The 18,835-nt window shown below is 34.1% G+C and overlaps 1 protein-coding gene across 1 annotated transcript in view; it reads left to right on the top strand.

The window, feature by feature from the left end:
* The window catches only part of EYS (eyes shut homolog), a 1,624,793-nt gene that overhangs the window by 857,190 nt on the left and 748,768 nt on the right, over positions 1-18,835 (top strand). Inside the window, 3 exon segments of the mRNA XM_049653864.1 lie at positions 9,867-10,059; positions 12,347-13,682; positions 13,684-14,096. Coding sequence (XP_049509821.1) covers positions 9,867-10,059; positions 12,347-13,682; positions 13,684-14,096 — 1,942 coding nt within the window.

Genomic DNA, 18,835 nt, shown 5'->3' with positions numbered 1-18,835 from the left:
GTGTCTCCCTCTCTCTCTGCTCGTCCCCTGCTCACGCTCTGTCTCTCTCTCTCTCTCTGTCTGTCTCTCTCAAAAATGAATAAACGTTAAAATTAAAAAAAAAATAAAATGAGGATTGCACCTTTGTATTTTAAATGATCTACAAGATGAAGAAAAATATAAAATGATCAGTACTGTAATGAATCATTGTGTGTGTCATGAACACAACTGTGGCTATTTGGTTGGCATGTAATAACAGCCCGAAGAGAGATAGACAACAAATGATATTTATTAACTAATGTGTTTTGATAAAGGTATGTATACAAGACACTATAGATATCAAAATAAAGGGACAGAGCCCTACTCGATTTGAGTGAATTGGTTCAGAAAAGAGTTCCAATAGGAGAGCAAGCCTGAATGACAATGACAAGTGTAGCAAGTATGATTGGGTGTAGGTTGAAGTTGCCCTACAGAGAAGAGGTACAGAAAGTTGCACGTTATTAACTGATTCTGATAGGATGGCTAACACAGAGTAGATTCTCAATATTGTGTTGAACTCAAATCAAATCAAACACAAATTATTTTAATTTAAATTAAATACAATGGTATTACCAACATGAACTGTGCCATGGTTGAGCCTATAACTTTAAAATTCAAACTATTTCTTCATTCAGAGCCTAAAATCTATATTTATAGTTAACATATAGGAAAATAACTAGTACTTCTTTGATTAGAATCAAAATAATTGACATGCAATTTAATTTATTCATTGTAGAAAGTTGATTAAATATCATCCACTTAAAATTTGAAGGTAGTCTATTTGTGTATAATTTCTATCAAAATATAATATGCTTATTGCTACATGAATAATTTTATTTCAAAAAATTGATCTGTACTCATAGTTTTCTGAGTTTATTTTAACGTGAAACATTAGAAAAGTATTCAGAGAATATTTTTTGCAAAGGGAGTTTTAATTCAATACAATCCAAGTCCCAAAAATAAAAAAAAATGTAATTTATGTTTTTTAATGTACAGGTTCATTTAACAGTACTGAAAAAGGGGGAAAAGTTTAAATATCTTTATTATAAATGTATTAGAAATATATGATTTGTGCACATTGGTCTGAGTAATTTGTATATATAATAATTCATATTCAAATATATAGCTTATTCATCAAATTGTACCTTTCATTTAGTAATTACAATTTAGTTATCAAATTACAGACCCATTGTATTCCACAGGCTTTTTATTTTATAAGTCACCTGTGAACTTCAATGGAAACCAAGTAATATAAAGATCTTGTCCCAAGACTCCAGTTCAACATTTGTGATCAATTTGAGTTGACCAAATCAAAGGCTTTTGGGTCTCCAACTCAGTAGAATTATCACTCCCTTCTTTTTACTTAGCATGAAGCAGACTGACATAGACTGATAACCACAAGCTCCCCCAAGAGTATTCTTTACTAGCCTATGATCTCTAACACTGAGCTAGACACTTGAGGACTGTTTTTGCTCTTAAAAACTTTGGTCTACTGGGAGTGAAAAATATGTCAAACAGCAATCACAGTATGACAGATAACAGCTGCAGTTAAGGTCTACACAATATTTCATGAAAGCACAGTAGTGATGTATTTAAAAACTTTTTAGGGAACATAGATGATTTCCCAGAGAATTTTGAGTTGAATCAAAAAAGTTGGGTATCTGGGTTACCTAGGTTCAGGGTGGGAATATGTGGCAGTAGTGGGATTCAGGAAGGAAAAAAATATATGTGACGTGGTAATTATCATAATTTATGTAAAAAAGTAATAAGAAATAAGCATATGTTTTTAGAAATGGTCAGTGTCTGTGTGTGCTAGACTACATCATTTTTACTTTTCCTAGGAAAGTGGTAAACCACTGATGATTTTTTCAGCTAAGGAATTACCTAGTCGGACTTTTATTTTAAAAAATAACTCTGAGGTGCCTCAGTGGGTCAGTCAGTTAGGTGTCCAACTTTGGCTCAGGTCATGATCTCATGGTTTACGGGTTTGAGCCCCATGTCAGGCTCTGTGCTCACAGTATGATGACTGCTTGATATTCTCTCTCTGTCTGTCTCTGTCTCTGTCTCTGTCTCTCTCTCAAAAGAAATAAACTTTAAAAAAATAACTCTGGCACATATTCTATGGTTAGTAAATATACTTGTGAGGGCTTGCCTCTAAAACAGTGTCTCTCAACCTCTTGTCTCATCAGCTTTCTGCAGGAAATCTGTTGTCTGGACATTTTGTCTCTAGTGTTAACCCTGGCTTCTCCCCTGAGCTGTGCTTTCCACTTGCCTTTCTCAACTATCTTCCAATAGCCAGATCAAGTAAAATTTCTGATTCAGTACAGTCCTCAAGATATTTATATTTTCATTCATTAGTTCTCCTAGAAGTTGTCCCAGAAGATTAGAATTGTATAGGAAAGCAATGAGCATATATTTTCAAAGAGAACTCCACCTAAGCAAATCCCTTGAAGATCTGGTAGCCAAATTCAATGAAGGGAAATAAAGTTATCTTCTAAGAAAGTAGAAAACTCACTTCAAGAAAACATAGGCCTCGGGACACCTGGGTGACTCAGTCTGTAAAGCATCTGACTCGATTTGGGCTCAGGTCATGATCTTGCAGTTCCTGAGATTGAGCCTGTGTTGGGTTCTACGCTGATGGTGTGGAGCCTGCTTGAGATTCTGTCTCTCCCCCCTCTCTCTGCCTCTCCCCCCTCTCTCTGCCTCTCCCTCTCCCTCTCTCACTCTCGCTCTCACTCTCTCAAGATAAACATTTAAAAAAATAAAAGAAAAAGAAAATAAATAAAGGGGCACCTGAGTGGCTCAGTCGGTTAAGCATCTGACTTCGGCTCAAGTCATGATCTAGCAGTTGGTGGGTTCAGTCCCCTCATCAGGCTCTACACTGACAGCTCAGAGCCTGGAGCTTGTTTCGGATTCTGCGTCTCCCTCTCTCTGCCCTTCCCCCACTTGTGCTCTCTCTCTCTCTCTCTCTCTCTCTCTCTCTCAAACATAAATCTTAAAAATAATAAAGAAAGAAAGAAGAAGAGAAATAAGTGCAAAATGAGGGAATGAGAATTCCTGTTTTTTTCTGTCAAGTCATCATGCAGGAAGAAAAGAATTCTAGAACTATATGTTTCTTGAGAAATTGCCACCTTTTTTGTAGATTCTCTAGATAGTGAATAGATGCAAATATCCATGGCATTAGTGGCATTAGTGCCACACACAGCCTAGGCAGAGAGATAATTCGTGCCATCATATCACTATCTATGTGCTCCATTATGATGAGCTCTCTACAGAGGACATGTGTAGATCAGACTTACTTCTCTAGGTCTGACCACTGACAGCCTCCATAGAAACAGTTTAGATGATCACCACTTCTCCTGGAAGGGCCCTATCATGTTTAGAATATTACATGAGGAGGCTTTATTCTTGAAAGATCAAGGCTTAGGCTACATCCTTTTTAGATCACAAGGTTCATATGAGACTGTATAAAGCTTTGGTCATGTGAACTTTCAATAATCTTCAGGGTTTGGAAGCCCAAGGGATATTTCACCAGACTACTATTCCAAAATCCTGATTTCTTATCTGATGGAGTTTTTCAAGAAGGATGGCATTTTATGTTCATAGGAAAAAAGAAATGCAGAAGTACCTAGATAAAATGCATTTTCAAAGGAATATTATCTTTTAGGGTTTTTTTTTCCAACAAATGTTTACTGACCACCAACTATGTAACTATGTTCTAGACATCATACTAGCCATGGCCATTCAGCAGAGAGTGGTCAGAGGCACTTTTGTTATGCTGGTAAAGACATGTAAATCCATTTGGTATACAAACAGTCATACAATAACAATTCTAATTATTGATATGGACTCTATAGATATTATAGAGGAAATCTAGAAAAACTAGAAATATGTAGTCCAATTTTGAATCATAAAACTATCTCAATATTATATACTTTATGTCAAAGTATTCTTAATATTTGATCTCTGATCATTAACAGATTCTTTTATTATTATTATGGGTGAATGATATCATTCTTCAGAATATTATTCTCAGATTCAGACTGACACTAACTTTACCTTTCATCTCCCAGTCCAGTTAGCTAACCACATGCAGAAACCTGCAAGTATCCTTTATAAGACAGCAACACTGAATCAACAACTTGGAAAGTTTTTTCCCCTTATCTAACCAACAAGTTCTCCCTACATGGGAGAAATATACTAACTAGATGTAAATTATTGGTTATTGGTTTTGTGACTGGACATTGATTTGTTACTTGAGACCTGAGAATTTTATATAGTAAAATTTTTATAGAATTGGAAATTATGTAAATGATGCAAAAGCTTGCCAGAAAGCAGAAATTATTGAAAGAGAACTTGAGTTTAGTGAACCTTTCCTAATGAAACATGATAGTTCCAATTAGCATAAATCGAACGTTTCACTTTATATGAAACTGGGAAGAGTTTATTGCTTCTTAGAACTGTAATTGATGGGGTAACTAAGCCTATACTACTTAGAAACAGATTTGCTTGGTGGTTTTATATTGGATGTTCTGCCTGATGTTTCCTTTATAATTCTACAAGAACACCATGTCATGAATTTAGCGTAACAATCATCTGAACTGTTTCTTCCAATTATCAAAATTATCAAAAAGATATTTCAATTTAAGAAGGCATATATCACCCTGAGAAAATTTTCAAAGAGTGTTAAGCTACAGGTAGGTAAATCCACTATTATAAAATGGCAAAATTAGCATATATAAGTCATGGGTATGTGACTTGTGAGTTGCATTAAGACCCTGCCATTAGAAGATACCCACCCCTACACACACACACACACACACACACACACACACACACACACACACAATTGCTCTAATATTCTGCTGTTGCTGACTTAATAATTAACCATTTTTTAGCAAGGGGATCTATATTTTCATTTGCACTGGCCCCCACAAATTAGGTAGACAGTTTGCTATATAAACAATAAAATAGGGGGTCGTGGGTGGCCCAGTCCATTGAGTGTCCAACTCTTGATTTCTGTTCAGATCATGGTCTCATGGTTAAGTGAAATCAAGCCCCACTTGCAGCTAGGCCATGACAGCACAGAGCTTGCCTGGGATTCTATTTCTCTCCCTGTCTGTCTCTCTCTGCCCCTCCCCTGCCTGCACTGCATACGCACATTCTCTTTCTCTCTCTCAAAATAAACAAACTTAAAAAAATAAACAAAAAATTAATAATGTTTTTTGATAGTGTTGGAAAAATTCAAGCTGTCAGTTATTTTAGTAAACTTTAAGGAGTAAACTACTAGTTCTAAGAGGAAAGTAGATCAAACCACAGAATTAGATTGATATGAAACTGTGACAACTGGGAATTTTGGGGTTTTTTTTGTTTGTTTGTTTGTTTTTGTTTTTTTTTTTTTTTTGCTATATTACACACTCATCACCTCAAGTAGAAAGTAAGGATGAAGTACATTATGTCTTCAAATGTTACTGTCAATAGCAACATTGTTTTGCTCAGATCTTAACATATGGATAGTGATTATTAAATTTAATTGATAGTGATATCCATTAGGCTATTAGAATAAAAGAATGTTTGTATTACCTAAAACAATCAAGTGTAGGGTAGAACTGTTCATAACAAATGTTGAAGATGTAATAAGAGGTAAAACATATAGCACAATGATTATGTGTGTGGATTCTGGAGTCTTAGTGCCTACATATAAATCTAGGCTCTGCCGTTTTTTTAGGTCTGTGACTAGAGAATTAGAAGGACTATGGGATAACACTAGTTATCCCATAATCATAATTTCTTACTTAGTTGAGATGATTTAAGAGTAATTCTGTCTCAGGAGAGACTCATATTTCCAATTTCTTACTCTACATCCATATCTGGATAGCTAATGAGCCTATCAAGTTTAAAGTACTTTAGGGGGCTCTTGGGTGACTCAGTCAGTTGAGCATCTGACTCTTGATTTCAGCTCAGGTCATTATCTCCTTGTTGGTAGGCGTGGAGCCTGCTTGGGATTCTCTCTCTCTCCCTCTTTTTCTGCCCCTCCCCAACTTGTGCTTGTGGTAGCTCACACACTCTTTCTATCTCAAAACAAATAAATAAATAAACATTTAAGTATTAAAAAAAATACCAGTGTTCTTCACCAGTGTTCTTCAAATTAGTAAGTTACACCACTATGCACATCACTGATAGGAACAAAAACTTAGGAATCATTGATTTTATACATATATATATTATATATATATATATATATATACATATATCTCACAGCTTTGATTCTTTCCTGTACTCCAGACTCCCTTAAGAGTCTACTATCTACAAAACATTAACTTAATCCTTTCATAATATAAATCAAACTGTATCTTTTTTCCTAAATATTAAATACTCCAATGGCTTTCCATAACTCTCATAATTAATTCCAAATACAACAAGAAACACATTATCTTACCTATCTTGCCTATGTCTGTGACCTCACTTCCATCCACTGATGGCCTTCCGTTCATCTCTTTATTCATATCCCCCATCTTGCTGTCTTTCAAACATACAATGCATGTTCCTGTCTCAGGGCCATTATACCCCTCTTCTGTTTGCTTTGAATGCTCTTTTCTTCAGAAATTCACATTCAGATCCCTGATCAGAAAAGACTTCCCTGGCCACTCCCTTTAAGAGTCCTCCCTATTTGTCCTTATTATTTATTTCGCAAAATTTTGTCTTTAAGCCACTTATTACTAGTTGGTATTAATTAATTAATTCTGATTCCTTTACTAAAAGATAAGCTATGTAATGAAACAAACATTGCATATCTTGTTAGTTATTTTATTCCAAGCACTTGCAACAATCACTGACACTTAGAAACTGATCATGAAATATTTGTTGAGTAAAGACATAGAAGGCTACACAGTGACCATGGAAAGTGGATGACCATATTCTCATAAAGGTTTGATTCAAAAGATCTTATTTGCATTTTTCTCCTCAAATATAGATTCAGAAAGAAAAATATTTTTTTAAGTCATGAAGTTTTGTAGAAATGGCTATCTTTGTCATGGCACATATTACATTTCAATAACTATCAGCATTAAGTTATTATGCTATTCATGGTACGTACTCAATACATATTTGATAGATGAATGATGAGTGAATGAGAGATATATTGGCAAAATAAGTAAATTAGGGTAACTGAAGTTAGGAAAGAAATATAACTTTAATATTTGCTGAATTAAAGCAAATTTAAATATTTGAAATACTTATATCCTTCAGTGTAATCCTGCAGTTATGGGAAAAGAAATGTTCAACCATTTATGGTTTAGTTTTCTTGTAACATTACCAAGTGAGGGAGAGATTGATACCAACCAATACTGGTTGATATAGCAATAACTTCTAAATTTTTCCTAGAATAATACAAATTTACTTTTCATTCATATGAAGTCCAAGTGAGTGTTTCTGATTTCAGATATTCTCCTTCAAATAAAGATCTATGGATCTGGGCTACTTCCTTTTTGTGGCTCCTCTATCATTAATATGTGTTTTCTGAAGTCGCCACATGGAAGAAGAGGCTGGAGGTTCATGCATAGCAGACTCTTGTCAATCAATCTGAAAGTGACATACTTCATGATCATTCACATTTCATTGATTAGGAGTAAATGACCTGGTCTCACATAAACACAAGAGTGAGTAAAACATGTCCAAGAGGAAGAAGAAATAAGTTTGGTGAACATGTAGTAAGCTTTGCCATGCAGTTTTGAATTTAACTAAGGAAAATATAGAAGTTTCTCTAGGATAAATTATGTTAGTGTGTGTGTGTGTGTGTGTGTGTGTGTGTGTGTGTAGGAGGAGGAAAGAGAGAGTTCAAACAATTAAAATGCTGAAATGAATTTGGAGAAACATTTAATTTTAAAAAAGGCTCTATGATTTTAATTGCTCGTACTTGGGAATATAATAAGACATTTCTTATCAAGCTCAAAATTAGGAAAATAAATTCACCTTTGAGACTTAAATGCTGAGACCGGACACACAATGGATGTGAGCTTAGGCATACAACATAGGAAAGAGAAAGTATGGCTTCCCACCAGGAAGAATGGATGTATTAACATATCCAGTGATATAATAGTCAACAATATTAGAGAACATATCAGAACCATAGAGACAAATGTTAGTAGTTCCAATGTAAAGTTGTCTAAAGATAGATATTTAGTCTATGAATATCAGGTATTCCAGATCATTCTTATAGCAGTATCTTAGCCTTACGTCATTAAGTATTTGAATCACCTTGTTTTACACGTTCTGATCTAGTGTACCTCAAGGATATCTGTGATTCTTATGTAGCATTGGTGACATGGGGAAAACTTGTTGATCATGGGGCTTTGAGGATCCCTTAACCCCATGGTAGTGATTTCTCAAGGAAGTTGATAATAACTTCTGATTCTGATTTAGTAGGAAAATGTTGGTCATGCAAATATTTTTGCGCTATGTAGCAGCTATATTTTCACCATAATCTAATATATTTGCATTCTGATCTCTATCCTAGTTCCATGTGTATTTTCAACAATCTTTGAATTATTTCCAAGCCTTGCTGCTTACCCTTGAGTAGAGAAAAAGACAAATCTCTTGGTCCTTAATATGTGGAATCATAAAACGTATTTTTTTCTTGCTGTTTCCTCTATTGCTTCTAGCTTCACTTTTTACCATTTTCTACATGTTAGATTTTTTTTTAATTTTTTTAACGTTTATTTATTTTTGAGACAGAGAGAGACAGAGCATGAACAGGGGAGGATCAGAGAGAGGGAGACACAGAATCCGAAACAGGTTCCAGGCTCTGAGCTGTCAGCACAGAGCCCAACACAGGGCTCGAACTCACGGATAGCGAGATCATGACCTGAGCTGAAGTCGGCCGCTCAACCGACTGAGCCACCCAGGCGCCCCTACATGTTAGATTTTTTAAAGCAGTTATAAAACATCAAGAATTCTCTGACCTTATAAAAACTTTCAGGTGTTATTTGAAAGTGAATACAGAATTTATAACTCTGAAACAAATGAAAAAAGGGTATCTAAAGTAAAATTTACATTTTGTGCAAATTATATGAAATCTTGAACAAATACTAGCCCAGTTAAGTAAGGATACCTGTTGAATGTGTCCTTAGTGTTAGGAAATAGGCATGCATTACTATTTTTAAATAATATTTGAATTATATTTTCATAAAGTTCAAAATCTACAAATAGTGTAACTGTTAATTCTATATTTAAAGGAGAATCCCCAGATATATTTGTACTTATTTATGTATGTATCACAATTCTCTTCCCATAAGCTAAAAACAATTTCTTTATGCAGAAATTATCTTGTAAGTTTATGGCAGAAATAGGCTATTCACATAAACCTAAATCTATAAGGATCATTGCTCCGTAAGCCAATACAAATTAAAATGATTCAAACATCACAAGAAAATGTTTTCAAATTATCTGTTGCATATACTGCATTTTACATTTGCTTCCAACTAAATATGACATTTAGAGTGGAAGAGTTTATAATTTGTAACGAAGCTTTTAGATCCATATTGACTACCATACAGCACAAATTCTTCCTTGGAAAAAAAATACCCTTAAAGGAAATGTGAAATAGTATTTTGGCTTAAAATTAAAGAAATTAAGAATACGTTTAGGCATTTAATTGAGCATATCCAAAATTTGAAGGATTAATTTTGAAATACAGATAAAATTTACCCTAAAGACTTTATTTTCAAGCAAATTAAGGTGATGATTTGAGCTATCGAATATGACAAGAAAATGCCTCAAAACTAACTTAAAAACTTCTCTCTTGGTGACAAAGAAACTGTGAACTTAGTTATTATAATTATTGTTTGCAGGCCTGCTCCACTGGGCTTTTTTGTGGTGCTGAAATAAACAGAATTACCTGTTTACCTCTTGTCTCTCAAAGAACGGATGTCATTTCTACACAAACATATACAGTATCTGCTTCTGACACTTCAATCAGTAGCTTTCCATCAGCAAGGGCTACAAGACTGTGGACCATCATGAATACTAACCCAGATGATCCAGGTAAGTAGATGAAAATAAGATATATAAAAGATTGAATTTGATGTGTATTGAAACCTATTTTCTGACTTACTTCAAATCTTTATTTTTCTGAGATACATAATTTTTCAGGGGTATAAAATTATTCTAGAATTCTTGTTATGTTTCAGTTTTAAGTTTTGGTTTAAGAATATTGATGTTCTTTGCTAATAAATACTCTTTCTTAAACAGTGAAAAAATGTTTATTAATATCTTTATTATGATATGTAAATTTTGGTAGATAACTGGATTCCAGTCTGAGCTGATTTTAACTATCCATAAAACTTATTTAAAAAACTTGTAATGCTTACTTTATTCTATCTTTAACATTCTCTGAATCATTATATATAAATTTATATTCCTATCAATTTATTGGAATTTTTTTAAACTGCATTTTTTCCAATTTTGAAGTATTTTGACATCTTGAGTATGTTTCAATATGTCTTATTTAATTTACTAAATCAAATGATGCTATATTGTAAATAGTATATGTTAAATTCCAAATTAATTCTTTTTATAGTCAGTGTCACTCAGGATAATAAGAATGAGAATTATACCCCTTAACAAGGTATTCTTTGCTTAGGAAAAATATTTTTGAAGGCTACTGGATATTATAAGCAGGCAGGTAGTCTTCCCTATTTTTTGTCTTTGTAATTTCTGTTCTTTTAAAGACTTAAGTTGAAATACAGTATTATCAAATATAAAGTATACTGTGCCTATTTAGAAATTAAAATAATATTTCTAATATTTTTTAACCAATATGTTATATATTCATTGAGTCTATCAGTGACAAAGTTGTAATTTTTCATGTTTCATTATTCAAAGGAGTCATTTGGTGTGGAATATGTCAATTCTTTCTTTTCCCTCTGTGCATACTCATTGCTTGTATGTATAAGTATAAATATGAGAAATAAATAAAAATGTTTATGAAATAAATACAAAATTTAATATAACATAAATTATATATATTGCTTTTCTTTATAATTGAAGTATAATTGATACAGAATATTCTATTATTTTCAGGTATACATCATAGTGATTTGATATTTCTATACATTATTAAATGATCCCCATGACAAATCTTGTTGCCACCTGACACCATACATAGTTGCTACAATATTATTTATATTCCCTGTGCTGTATATTACATTCCCATGTCTTACCCATTTTATAACTGGGAGTTTGTACTTCTTAATCCCCTTTATCTATTTTTTCCACCCTGTTTATCTCTCTCTCCTCTGCTAACCAAGTTTATTCTCTATTTATGAGTATGTTTCTCATGGAATTTTTTGTTTTGTTTGTTCATTTATTTTTAGATTCCATATGTAAATAATATCATACAGTATTTGTCTTTCTCTGACTTATTTCACTGAGCATAATACTCTCTAGGTTCATCCATGTCATCACAAGTGAGGAGCTTCCATTCTTTTTTATGGCTGAGTAATATTCCATTGTGTATATATAACATCTTTATCCATTCATCTATCAATGGACATATAGATTGAATCCATATCTTGGCTATTGTATACAATGCTTCAGTGAACATAGAAGCATATGTATCTCTTTGAACTGGTGTTCATTTTTTCCAGATTGATGTCCAGAAGTGGTACTGCTGGATTGTATGGTATTTCTAATTTTTAATTTTTTTAAGGAAATTCCGTATTGTTTTCTACAGTGGCTGCACCAATTTACATTTTCACCAACAGTGTACAAAGGTTCCTTTTCTACAAATCTTCACCGACACTTATTATTTATTGCCTTTTTTGATAATAGTCAATCTGACATACTTGTGGTGATATTGTGGTTTTGATTTGCATTTCTGTGATGATTAATGATGTTGAGTATTTTTTCATGTGCCAGTTGGCCATCCGTATGTCTTCTTTAGAAAAATGTCTATTTAAGTCCTCTGCACATTTTTTTTAAGTTTATTTATTTTGAGAGAGAGCAAGAACAAGCAATCAGGGGAGCTGCAGAGAAAGAGAGAGAGACAATCTCCAGCTTTGTTCTTTCTCAAGATTATATAGCACAATTTGTTTGACTTTGACCCTCAAATGGAGTGTGAATAATGGGAGTCTTTGCATTTATCCAGTTTGTGAAGTTACTAAACTTACCCATACACTTCCATTAGAAATATAACCTACAGAGCCATTTGTCTGCACATAATTGATATGAGGAGGCAGTGCAATTTGCAGAAGACTCAGCCCAGGGCCAAAGTTGTTCATTTTTAATTCACTTTTCTGATTCTCTTTTTGTTTCTTTTTCCTCTTTGAAGGTCCAAAACAGACAGACATTATCAAGCATGATGTTCTCCCAACTACTATTTTAGCAACATTAAGCATTGGCATATCTTTTGAAAGCTATTTACTCAAAGAACTGATTTCCACTAGAGAGCTTTCAGCAAAACGCAGTATTCCTTCTTCCACAGATGTTTCCTCTTCTCAATTTCTGAATTTTGGTGTTCATGACTCAGCACAAATTGTCTGGGGCAAAACGTCTGTATCACATATGCCTATCCAAACTTGAGCAGCCACAGCAGGATACTTTTTCCCCAGTATGGAAGACAGGACCCCATTTATCATTTCTTCTTTCATGCCAGATTTTATTTTTCCTACAGAATCTTTATTATTTGTGAACAATGAGACTGTTGCCTTAACTACTACCACAGTGAGTTCAGTAATTACTGGCATTCCAGGAGCAGATATTAAGTTAAAGAGGCACTCATTACTCTCCCATGGATTCCTGCTCACAACCACTTCTACAAGTGTACCTCCAGTTGTTTCTACGGGGGCTCAAGAGGATATTGAAGAATTTTCAGCTGTTTCCCTAATTTCAAGAAGAGAGTACTGGAGATTGCTGAGCTCCTCAATGTCTCCCCTTTCTCCTGCTAAGATAATTATATCTAAACAGGTAGCCATCTTAAACTCATCAACTCTGCACCAATTCACTACACAAGCCTCCATTCCCAGTGAATACCAGGTTATTACTGAAGCATCTAGCAACCAGAGACTCACAAACATCAAATCACAGGCTGCTGATTCTTTAAGTGAATTAAGCCAAACATGTGCAACATGTTCTATGACTGAAATAAAATCCTCTCATGAATTCTCAGATCAAGTTTTGCATAGAAAACAGTCCCACTTTTATGAGACATTCTGGATGAACTCAGCGATACCAGCCAGCTGGTATGCACTAATGGGAATTCAGACTATCACTTCTGGGCATCCATTGTCTTATGCTACTGAAATAACGCCATCAGTGGCATTCACAGAACTGTCATCTTTATTTCCTTCTAAAAAGAGTACAAAAAGAAGGATTTTATCCTCATCCTTGGAAGAATCCATTACCCTATCAAGTAATTTGGATGTTAATTTATGTTTATTTAAGAGTTATTTATCCATTGTCCCTTTACAAAGTGTCTCTTCAGCCTTGATGATTTCTGATTTGACTTCAAAACTGACTACTGATGATCCTTCTGTGTCAGAGAACATTTTAAAACTATTGACAATAGGACAACATGGTATAACCATGGGCCCCACTGAGATACTGAATCAAGACAATTTATTGGGTATGCGAGAGAGTAAAGGATCTCATAATCAGTTCAAACTTCACACACGACAGTTCTCTAGATTTTGAATTAAATTTACAAAATCATCCAAAAACTATATATTCAGGTGATTTCAAAAACAACATGCCACCTTATATAGACTCTGTGTCTGACTTTTCAGAGGTAACCTCTAATATCGCATTTTATGCAGTTTCAGGAACTCAGTCATATCCAATACAGGCCTCTTTTCCCTTGTCTGTTCTTGCGCCAGGTTGGACATATTATACAGATTATCTGACCTTAACATCTGATTTAAAAGAAGAGCTTACAACTTCTTCAGAGTGGCCCAAATGGGAACTTCAGCCTAGTGTGCGTGATTGGGAATCTTCTGCTGCAAGCCAGAGGCTTTCCATCACTAGATCGCTTACTTTGTCTTCACTGGAGTTCATTCCAACACCTCTTCAGCTGACGATTTCTGGTGAGTTTCTCAGTTTCAGTTCAGTAAACTTTTGGAAATGAGTTTCTTTTCTATAGTGAAGAAAGAGCCTGCCGTGGTCACCAGGTGCTCTAAACAGCCTCTTTGTAATCAGGGTAGCAGCAAGTTCAATGTGGATGGCACCTTGCTGTTGTACCTGACACAGATGTTTATTCTTTATGCACTGCCACAAAGGCTACCAGATCAATACAGGAGTATGTTGGAGACAGCTACACTGCTGGCAAGCAATCAGAAACTGAACTAGTTCAATTCATTACAATAGATCTTTCAAAGTTTAGGAATGACTTTTATTATTCTCATTTCTTGAAATAGAATCTTTGTCAGGTGGAACACAATATAACATGCACTTTCTAACATTTTTTTTTTCAGTGCTGGTATTTTTTTTTTAACGGGAAGATGAAGCAATCAAGGGAACTTTATTGAGTGTTGCCATTCTACATAGCGTGGTTTATCATTATTTAATGCAAAGCTGTGATGCTTTCATTATGTATAACTCAGAATGTAAATGAAACTCATGACCTTTACTTAACAAAAAAATATATAAAAATTGACACAACATAGTATCCCATGTGTAAATTTAAATTCAGTCTTGAAATAATTAATGAAAAGCAACTTTTCTTAGATAGCTATTCTTACTTTAAAGCATTTTAGAAATTATTAGTCTCCTCTACCCTTGTAATTACTGTCAAATCGGGAAACATGCAGAAAAAAAAACCTTCAATAATTATATTTAGCAGAAAGAGAAGGTATTTTCATTATTTAAAGAAGTTCTATCTTGTGGAATTTCAAGTGTAATTGTGGTTGTGAAGTTGATTTCCCCTCAATAAGAAATGTATAGGTTTCATGTGTTATATATGTATATTTGTAGATTTTGTGTGTATGATTCAGAAGAATCACATATCATGTTTAAAATGTTTAGGTGTGTAATTTGTGGCTGGCAACTCAATAATACAAAAGACCAAATCTTATATTTGGTATGTGTAGTGTGAAATGTTTCTAAAAATAACATAAATTTTAATTACAAATTTAAATGTAGTATTTTCCGTGTGCTTTTACAAGACAATAGCTTGTTGTATAACTGTTAAGAATCATCAGTAATACCTAATACATCACTTCTCGCATATAAGGTTCTTAACAAATTCAGCAGAGTTACATCTTCTCCTCTCATACAGTTAGTCCCATAGCTATCCCTCGAAAATAATCAGGACACAAATTCTCCATTTCCAGGAAATAAAACCCTAAGTTTGCCTTTATGAGCAAAACTTTCTCACATTCCATTTTTCCCATTCCCTCATTCCAACTTCAAACACTCTTTGGTGATTTTAATCTTTTCCAATTTGCCTATTCTTCTTCTAGTTTCCCTTGCCTTCCTAAATATTTTAGACATGTTAATCAATAATTTACAAGGCACTTGCCAGCATTTTCCAGTATGTTCATCCACTGTGTTGACCAGGGTCATATCAGGGAATAGATAGCACATTCCAGTTGAGTACTTGGGAGAATTTACAAAAAAAAAAAATTATTTACAAAGATATGGGTAGAGATAGTAGGATTCTGAAGGGACTAGTAACAGCAGAATGTCATCATTACCTTGAGTCCTGAAGGGACAAAGGAAAGAGCAGTCATCAAGACCCAGAAAGAGGAAAGCTACCAGTTCATAGAAGCTATGGCATGTTGGGAGAGAATATAGGCAATACAGTGCAAACCAGTCAGGAGTAGACCAGGAGATATATACCCAGCTTCATTCTCCTCTTGTCTTTTAGTCACTTGCAGGTTCTCCCCATTGGCCAAACCAATCCAGTAGCTGAAAATGATCTTTAAAAACATAACTACACATCTGAAATAATCTCTTCATATAAAGAAAAGGTAGGGTAAGCCATAGTAGAATGGCCTGCCATGCTAAAATCTTGACTGCATTCCAAGCTCCATGACACTGCCGAAATGTAGAATAAGCATGTAACTGATAAGGGGAGGATTCATTTGTATGTTTCTAAAGTGAACCATTGAGTATTACTACTTCCTCTCTACATGCTACTTCCATACTAGGGAAGTATAAAAGGTAGAAAGCTTGTAACTCTGGGGTCCCTCACAGCTCCTAGATGGGTGAGAGAAAAATAACACTCCAAGAAAGCTTTATGATGAGGCATCATGGAGCTATGTCTATCAATATGCTTTTTAGGGTTTGGTGTAACTTTTAAAGTATATGATGCTAGTTCTAAAATATGACATCTATCAATCTGAAGTTCTCTTTGTCAGTGGTCTGCTAAACCAAACCAGTCTTTATGGTTTGGTTTAGTTTATGAAGCAAATGAAGTTTAAGAGGAAAAAAAAATGGAGGCACTTGGCTGGCTCAGTCAGTAGAACACACAACTTTTGATCTTGGGGTGATGAGTATGAGCCCCGTGTTGGTCTTAGAGATTACTTATGGAAATATAAAAATTATTTTAAAAATAGAGAGAGAAAAAAAGAACATTCTCTAGCAGTTTGGTATTATGTTCCTATAGCAATATGACTCTCTATTGTTTCTACTAGTTCAGAAGGATTTAAGAGACAATAGTCAGAGCCTCCTGATCCAAATATTCTCTAATAGCAATGAATAACAAAAATAGAACAAAAATGAAAATTTATATGGGTTCCATTTATTCCATCCAGAGTTGTAAAATTCTAAATTAAAAAAGTTCAATACAATATTAGTAAATTTCTAAAAAATGACAATGGGATATTTTCTCTGGGAATAAAAGGGTCAGTCAAAGAAAGACATTTAATAATATAATTTACCCCATGGGATCTTAGATGAAAAGATATTGACAATCAATTTATAATTTGCTAAAGTTACTTAGTTTTTCTTTCCATTTTTCCCTACCTAAGGGATTTACATTATCTTCAAATCTTTTCAATATCTATTATGATTTTCAAAGATAACAAAATATAAATAGCTTACAACAATATTCAATACCATTTTTAAAAAATGTTTTCTTATTTAGAGAGGATGGGGAGGAGCAGAGAGAGAGAGAGGTGGAGAGAGAATCTCCAGCAGGCTCCACGCTGTTAGTGCAGAGCCCAACATAGGGCTTAATCTCACCAACTGTGAGATCATGACCTGAGCCGAAATCAAGAGCCAGATGCTTAACTGACTCAGCCACCCAGGCACTCCTTCGATGCCATTCTTAAAGTTGAAACATAAGAGGTAATTCCATTAAACTCATAAGTCAAAATGCCTTATATGTGTATGTGCACATATTTCTTACATACCATTTAGAAAATCTAATAGAAAATACATTAAGTAACCAAAGTAAATGAGATATGACATCTTTATTTGAGTTCTCAAAAATGTGAGCCCTTAATACTAAAGAAACACTACATTTGAAAAGTATAAAGCAATTTCAAAAAAATTCAAATGCGATAATATAATGGAACTTGATCAAGTCATTTAAAATTTTTTTAATGTTTATTTATTTTTGAGAGGGAGAGTGAGACAGAGCATGAGCGGGGGAGGGCCAGAGAGAGGGAGACACAATTTGAAGCAGGCTCCAGGCTCTGAGCTGTCAGCACAGAGCTTGACGTGGGGCTCAAACCACGAACCGTGAGAACATGACCTGAGCCAAAGTTGGACGCCTAACCGAGCCACCCCGGTGCCCCTGATCAAGTCATTTTAAAGTCGAAGAGCATAGCCAGCAAAATGTTGAATAGAAATGGTACTAAGAGCATTTTATGTTTAGGAAATATATTGAAATAAATTATAATAAAATATAGTATTATTAAATGGATGCAAATAAAAGGAAATAGAATAAAAAGTCCAGATACATATGTTAGATTACATAAGATTACATACAAAGAAGAGATTTGATAGATTTTCATATTCACTAACCTGTGTTGATGCATTCTGTTATTTTGAAAACTCTTCCTCTATACCCTTATAGCAGATAACCTCTATGAGAACTAACTAGATAATGTTACAAAATAAAACATTAAATAATCCAAATAAAATATAAGTTAATATTTATTTTGCCTCTAACAGGAAATTTTTAAGCCTAAAAGTAAAAATAGAAAATTATAAATAAAATGTTGATAGTACATTTTATGGTAGAATAAGTAAAATTAATACCTTTCTATGCTAAAAATGGTCATAAACATAGTTAAAGCAAATATATAGAAAAATGTGTTGCCACATAACTATACATGGTTATAAATACCCTTTCAAATCAGAGGAAAAGCTGACCACTCAAATAGTAAAACAATTTGCTGTATACAGACAGTAAAACGATATTTAAAAATCATCAGAAGCAACTGAAGATATCACATTTAATAATTTTTTTAATGTTTGTATATTTTTGAGAGACAGAGAGACACAGAGCATGAGCAGGGGAGGGGCAGAGAGAGAGGGAGACACAGAATCACGCAGGCTCCAGACTCTGAGCTGTCAGCACAGAGCCCAACGCGGGGCTCAAACTCATGAGCTGTGAGATATGATCTGAGGTGAAGTTGTATGCTTAACCGACTAAGCCACCCAGGTACCCTGAAGATAACACATTTAAAATGAGACACGAATTTTATCCATTAGCCAGTGTTTTATTATTATTTTTTTCAATTGTAATACTATTTGTGAAGATATACCACTCTGTTGGTGGGGAAGTAAGTTGGCACCATGCTTCTGGAGAATCATTTTCCACCAGAAATTTTAAAAGTTTTAAAATAACAGTCTTTGGGTACCTGGGTGGCTC

This window comes from Panthera uncia (assembly GCF_023721935.1).
Source record: "Panthera uncia isolate 11264 chromosome B2 unlocalized genomic scaffold, Puncia_PCG_1.0 HiC_scaffold_24, whole genome shotgun sequence".
Classification (NCBI taxonomy): domain Eukaryota; kingdom Metazoa; phylum Chordata; class Mammalia; order Carnivora; family Felidae; genus Panthera; species Panthera uncia.
Note: the sequence above shows the minus strand (reverse complement) of the source record. Positions and strands in the feature narration are given on the sequence as shown.